Genomic DNA, 7436 nt, shown 5'->3' with positions numbered 1-7436 from the left:
TATTAAAGCTTTTTCCTCAAACCCAAATTTGTTAGCATTGGAAGCTATAAGATATACAAAACTTACTCTTTCCTCCATTTGAGTGAGCTGGGGGAAGGAAGGAAGGGAAGAAAAACTGCAAAGTTTAGGAAGAGGAGTCTGAGTTAGCAACAAGTTCCTCTACCACAGCAAACAGCCACCCTACTGACAGCTGCAACAACCCATGCAAGAGGTACCAACAGCTTGGAGGGCAACTACACAACTACTGCACTTACCCTGCTTTTCAAAAAAATTCCCTTGCTACCTGTGTTCCCATTATTCACCACTTGTGACCATACTGTCATACTCAGCAGCACACCTGTGGAGCAAAGCATTTGCCTTCTCAGTTGGTCAAAAGGCACATCACAGCTGAAGGGAGTTAGGGGTTCCTCTGTTCCAAAACAAAAGCAGAGGCCATGGTGATAGGAGAGGACTGCAGGCTGAATTGACTGCAGACAGAAATAGAGGAAAGCACCAACTCTGTCTGGTGTGCCATGTAGTCAAGTTTAGTGAGGATAACCCAACCACACAGCTTTAGGCAGTCGTTCTGATTAATATGGAAAACAATCTCAGAGGTTTCAGTCCAAACTGAATTCAAGTTTGGAAAGATGCTGTCAGGTCCATTTTACCAATACTTGCAGAAGTTATTTTAAGTGCCAGAGGAACATATTTTTCACCACGCCTGTAAGATTTCTCAGCTGCTTCTGACTGCATAATGCAGACCAGAGCAAACATCAAAACAACCAACAGTGTGACTGAAGTTAAACTGCCCCACAGCACACTTGTCTACTGTGCCATTTTGGTGCAGCTACTTTGTTCAGCCTCTGAATCAGAATAAAAGACATCAGATGGCTTAAATCCCACACAACTGTGAAAAAGCACATCACACCCATAGAGACCACAAACCCTGCACAGGGAGGGAAGAGGCCTGACTCAGCAGAACACCTGCAATCACCTAATAGGGCTAGATGGGAAAGGACAGGTGAGATGGAATAAAGTCCAACTCTCACAACACTTAGGTATCTCTGAAATTGCCAGCTATTTACCAACATGGTCAGTTTCAAAAATGTGTCCAGACTGCACAGTGTCCCAGTTCATTAGTTAACAGAAAGAGTCCAGATTTCTGCACAGGACTATTTGTACCACTTCTCATTGCCTATGTTTAGTTATTTGACAAGTTTAATGTCTTTGTAAGGGACATTGTAAATCAGTTATTTTACCAAACAAACACTAGAACTAATGAAACCTGTACCTGTGACATCCAAGTCCCTGGACAAGCAACATCAGAGCTGTAGGGGCAACTTTAGCTATGAGCAAAATCATTTAGCAGAGAGGTGCTTGCACACAAGAGCTGCTCAGGGCACAGGTGCATTCTCCTAGAAACACATTTTGACTTTTCATATTTGTCTATTCTTGTGCCAGATGCACCTTTGCTGAGTCCACTTGCGTCACTCAGAGCTGTATTTCTCTTTGCAAAGTAAATTAATCCTATCCCTCTTGTGCAAAGACAACCAGAGTGATAGTCTGATACCTGGGTCAGATCAAGAAATCTGAGCACTGCATAGAAGTTTGAAATAAAAGTATTGAATGACTTTTTTTTAGTCTTAAAAGCTTCTATGTAGAAAATAAGGTCCTCTATGTCCTTCTGATAAGCTTCCAAAAAAGACACTGGATTGTGGGGAATTTTTTAAGAAACAACTGACTATGCATTAATGATATAGGTCAGTCAGATGACACTGCACCACTTAGTTAAAAACAATATATAGCATTAAGTGAAACCATCTGTTCTGCCATGGCAGAATTATTTGCCATAACAGCAAATAATTTCCACAAAGGTGGGCACAAGGAAAACTTTTAATATGAAACCACTTCCAGGATAATGTTTTTTTCTCACCATATCCCCTTACATTTTATACTCTTTTTGGGCTCCAATGCACCCGATGGCTGCCCCCCTTCAGCCTTGAAAGGCAGCGCTTTGCCCGTGCTCCACATCCCTCCCGTGGTGCTGCGTGGCAGGAGCGGGGAGCAGTGAGGGCACGGAGGAAGGGTGGATAGGGGTCACTTCCCTGCACAACGCTGCTGATCAGCCCTGACAGGGGATGGCACAGAGGGGACCGACTGCTGTGCAGCCACCTGAGCCTGCACGGCACGCTGGGCACCCGTGCCAGACACCCCTGCAGCCAGGCAGGGGCTGCACTTCACTCACTGGTGCTAAAAGCAGGCTGACCCACGCAGTGGGGACTTGGGCCGTACACAGTAGCCTTCACTGCACTATTCTATAGCATAAGCTTTGGCATCTGTGTTGAAAGGAGGGCAGCGCTCAGTTCAGTATAAACAGATTTCCTTTCTGCAGAAATGTTGCCTTTTGTTTTAAAGAAATGAGGATATGTTAAAAACATCAAGAATGCACCTGCCTTGATTCCCCACAAGCAGAGTCTTGTTCCATATATGTAAAGGGTGAAATTATCCCCATTTCCTTAAGAGTCCTAAAGTGCTACAGGTATTTACACACTAACAAAGACTCCTCTATGTTAACAAGAGATTTCAATAATGTAGGGAACTGCACAGAGGTGGCTGGCAGAGAACAAAGAACACAGATGCAGAATAACAATCTAACACATGCGAATTTTACCACATACAGAAAAAATTACGAATGTTTTTAGCAAATGCTGAAGTGAAAGATTTGCCAGTAAGAATGTCATTTAACAGCAAATTATTTCCTCCTGAAAATGGATTCCTGTTGCAACAGCTTCAAGTTAACTGTTTAACAATGCATGCAAAGCTAACTTGCAAATACTCATATATGCTAACAGCTAAATTAGATGGTATAACTGTCAATGCAATTCAGTCTTTTCACAGAATAAATTAGATTGGAAACGACCTCCGAGATCAAGTCCAGCCTGTGACCAAACACTACTATATCACCTAGAGCATGGTACCAAGTGCAATGTCCAGCCTTTTCTTAAACACCTCCTAGGATGGTGACTCCACCACCTCCCTGGGCAGTCCATTGCAATGTCTAATCATTTCTCTGAAGAAATTCCCACAAATGCCCAACCTGAACTGCCCCTGGCACAGCTTAAGACTACGTCCTCTTGTCCTGTAACCTGTTCCTTGGGAGGAACTGACCCTACCTGGTTACACCCTCCTTGCAGGGAGCTGCAGAGAGATAACGCCACTCCTGAGCCACCCCCTTCTCCAGGCTAAACAGCCCCAGCTCCTTCAGCTGCTCCTCATAGGACTTACCCTCCAGAGCCTCCACTGGACACCCTGCAGCACCTCCCTGTCCTTCCCGCACTGAGTGGTCCAGCATGCACGCAGCACTCGAGGCACCTCGCCAGTGCCAAGGACTGGGGGACAATCACTGTCCTAGTCCTGCTGGCCATGCTACTTCTCACATAAGCCAGGATGCCACGGGCCTGCTTGGCCTGTGCTGGCTCGTACCCAGCAGCTGTTGACCAGCAGCCCCAGTCCCTTTCTGCCAGGCCATTTCCAGCCACTCTGCCCCAAGGCTGTGGCACTGCAGAGCTTTGCTGTGACCCAAGGGCAGGACTCAGCATTTCTCTTTGTTGAGCCTCATACTCTTGGTCTTTGCTGATCAATCCAGCCTATCCAGATCCCTCTGGCACATTTTTAATATTTTCACTTGAATATGACAGGGAAAGTCATAACCATAAACCTAAGGTTTTATATATAAAAGTGAATTTGTTCTAGAGCTCCTAGACCAGATAAGAAACCTTTTAGATGGAATTTTAAACACTGAGTAATTTGTTTACTTTTCAGTACAGAGAATCAGCACTTAGTTACTAATTTTTCCAAAATGAGTTTGAGTCTTTTGAGGCAGGACAACAAGCCAAGGCCAAGGTCGACAAATAAGTGTCCTTATGCTGTACATCAAGTAACATTTCATCCAACATTCAAGCAATGCCTCCAAAAAGGTAATTTCCTTGCTCTGGTGCTCAAATAACGCGCGAAGTCTTTGTAAATTTTAATAACCGGCACTTCCGAGCCCGTCTCTACGCTGGGGCAGTAGGAGCGCCAGGCGCGGTTCCCACAGAACCCGGACCGGGTGAGCGCTGCCGCCGCCCAGCCCTGCCCGGGGCCGCTCCTCGCCGGCCTCCCGTGCCCGCTCCCGGCCAATTGACTGTAAAAACCTTGTAACTCTAATAACCGCGGGGAATAATAAAAATAAAATTTAAAAAAGGCGATATTTGTGACTAACCGCCAGCGGGGCTTCCGGAGGTGCCGTTATTGATAACCGAGGAGCTCAGCTCTCCCTGCTCCTCTGCTAGGGCCGGGCGGGCCGGGGCTGCGGCCTCCGGCGCCGAGAGCTGGGCACGCACCGGGCGCGTTCCAGATGCTGTGATACACCGCACAGAACCATTAAATACCTCATTCCAGTCGTGTCGGAACCGAGTAAAGATCACCGCTGGTGACATCTCTGTGTTCCCTTGCTTGGCATCACACGGCACCTGGAAACAGAGCCGGGATCTCGCTGCGCTAGCGCGGACATTGCGGGGCTGCCCTCAGCGCCGCGCTCCACGAGCTCGCTGCTGCTCCCTGAGCAGAGCCCGGGTGCCAGGACGAGGGGCAGGCAGACCTGCTGGTCAAAAGGCTGCAGGAGCTTACGGCCACTAATTAAGACTTATTGGAACCACTGGTGTGATCACAAAGCAAATTGCGGCTGTTTTGCAGAGGAAAGGGGTAACTGCTTCCACCTAGGGCACTCGCTGGAACTGGGCTACAGGTGCAGCCCGTAATTCACCCGCAGAGCACACGCGCTGGTTCTGAGGAGCTGCAGCCAAGTGTAGCATGATGTTTATTGAAGGTATTGATTCACACATTATATTAGGAACACATGACCACTTTAGGAAAGGTTATCAGAAATACAAATATATTAAGTCATGTCAGACGTAAACCACCATCTGGTCCACTTTTGTACATGCTAAACGAAATTTTTCTCCTAGATTTGTCCATAGGTATGGTTAGTAGCCCTCTTTCTTTTGGCAGAGTATTCTGTACAGACTGACCTGGCCCAGCACTGGCATTTGAAAATAGAAATCATATAGTGAAGTTTAGGAATAAAAAGACATGTGAACCTCCTGTCCTAAAGCTCTGTTAGAGTCTGGCAAGCTAAGCTGGAAGCTGATCTTATCCTTATGGCCAAAAGTAGAATGCAATGGAAGCCTCCTCCAAGAAGAGAAAATTTACAGCTTTTATTAGATGTTACAGATAACCAGAGTATGCATTAATAGTCACTGTATGGATCAAAAGAGATATACAATTAATGTGAACATACTATATTACTGAACTAGTATTACCACAAAAAGTAAAAATACTTTACCAGACCAAAAGACTGATTTGATCTGGTAATTGCAAGAGGGTATTCTTATTTGTTTACAATTATTCTTTTTATATATTCTGCAATTCTAGAGCTGAGGCACTACAGCACAGGCATCAAAAATCTCAACCAAATTTCCAGTTTTTATATATCCTATGACTAAAACTTCTTAAAAAATAATTTCCATACAACTTCAATCTGAAATCTCTTAAGTCTCTTAAATTTTGTCTTAAATTGTTGGATATCAAAAAACACTAACATATTTGCTCCTGAGGATAATTAGCTCCCAAATTAATTTTAAAGTATACCTAAAATACATTGATAATTTACAAACACGTTTCAGGGTTAAATGATTCATAAGTACACGAGTCTTTGGTAAATAATAACTACTCTGTTCTTCACTCAAATAAAAAACTTAATTATTTTTAAATCTAGAGTAACTGATTTCTTTAATAATTATTTCTCTAATGAATAAGGCTCACATGGCACAATGCTGAGTGGGATAAATGGCTGTATGTATCAAAACCCAAATGATGTTTTCAGGCTACAAATCCTGTAAATACTAGGTTCCTGCTCTGGCTCATTTTGGTTTTGTGCTGTTTAGCCAGTCTCAGGAATCTAGACCTGAATGAGAGCTTTCTAGTGAATTAGATTTCCAACATTTAAAGGTGTCAGCAATCTAGAAAATACTGTCCATTGCAAAGATACATTCTACAGTAGGTACTGGATTGCATGCTAAAAACTACAACAAACCAATTAGTTTAAGTTTTAAATAATACATTACAGCTGCAGTATTTCCTAAAAATGTCTGCTTTACCACTTAGGCAGTGTAACAGAAAAACTATGCACTATGCATGCGTGTGGAGCTGAGGATGACTGCCTGCTCCCAAAGGAAACCTAAAGGCACAGGATACAGGTAATGTGAATGAAAACCTGGAAACAAACATTGGCTTCCATTTTATTACGAGAATCCAATTAGGAAGTGAATGCCTAAACTGATATTTTACTGTTTGTGTACTAGATGCCTTCACTTTGGCTAAAGGATACTATATCATGTCCTTTAAGAAAAATAGCAGTATTAAATAGATCTTGTCATTTCAGAGGAGAAATAAAAATATGTCTGCTTTAGGTTTGGCTTACAGAGTTTTGGGGTTTATTTTAAACATATCCAAGAACAGGTTATTTTTGATAACATATCCATGATCAGATTATTTTTGATAACTGTTACAGATCTACTGTTCTGCAAGAGTTTTCTAATTATCTGCTTTGTTAAAGGACATTTGAGACAATAAATAATAATACAGTTTACAATAAATAATTTTCAAGTCAAAGTATTGTACTTACAAAATAATGTAATACTGTATAGAATCTTCCAGAACGATTCCATTTTATATATTCTGCAGCAAAAATAACATTTCTAGTAGGAAGGAGTTACTTATAAACCTAGCAAGATCTACACATTCACATGTGTGTGTAAACAACTTAACAAGGTTTATTATGTTCCCAGAAAAGCTATGCTTTTACAGTAGGTTTTCAGCTAAATTTTATTATAATATGATGGTAAGAAATATATAACAGTGCTTATGTTTAGCTCCATCACAAGTTTAAAAAAAAAAAGGAATTTGCTATTATTTACAACAGCAATTTCCTTTTACTTCACAAGTGGCTGTATCTGTGTGTGAACAAAAGGTTAGGGCGAGGCGATCCAGATGGACTGCAGCTCAGTTTGGATGAGGATGGTTTCAGGATGAACAGTGAAGGTCTTGGCAATAAACACCTAGAAAGGATATGAAAAATACAGCAAAGTTTACAGACAAAGCAACATTCAAGAGCAAAAGAAGTAGTTGTTAATGTGCCAGACTTTATGATTGGTGTGTGCAGGAAACTCAGTACAGTAAATGCTGTTTATGAAACACAGAGGGCAATAGGCACAAAGTAACTCAGAAAAAGAATCTAAACTCTGTTGTATGAGGATCAAACATCTTTCCAGTTTTATGTTTCCAGCCATTAAATAAATAAACAGTGGAATCCTGTGTAAACATCAGAATCTTGCTTAATTTAAACTGGGCAAAAAACC

At 42.4% G+C, this 7436-nt stretch overlaps 1 protein-coding gene across 7 annotated transcripts in view; it reads right to left on the bottom strand.

Moving 5' to 3' along the window:
- Nucleotides 1–4824: 4824 nt before the first annotated feature.
- The window catches only part of TTLL7 (tubulin tyrosine ligase like 7), a 65048-nt gene continuing 62436 nt past the window's right edge, over nt 4825–7436 (bottom strand). For 6 of the 7 annotated variants that reach the window (XM_063165823.1, XM_063165822.1, XM_063165825.1 and 3 more), the window contains one exon: nt 4825–7136. In XM_063165823.1, the coding sequence (XP_063021893.1) occupies nt 7050–7136 (87 nt within the window). In that variant the 3' untranslated portion in view covers nt 4825–7049. The remainder of the gene's footprint in view (nt 7137–7436) is intronic. The other variant, XR_010029011.1, reaches the window with a different exon arrangement.

Source organism: Melospiza melodia, chromosome 11, assembly GCF_035770615.1.
Source record: "Melospiza melodia melodia isolate bMelMel2 chromosome 11, bMelMel2.pri, whole genome shotgun sequence".
Lineage (NCBI taxonomy): Eukaryota > Metazoa > Chordata > Aves > Passeriformes > Passerellidae > Melospiza > Melospiza melodia.
This window is presented reverse-complemented; position numbering and strand designations above follow the sequence as displayed.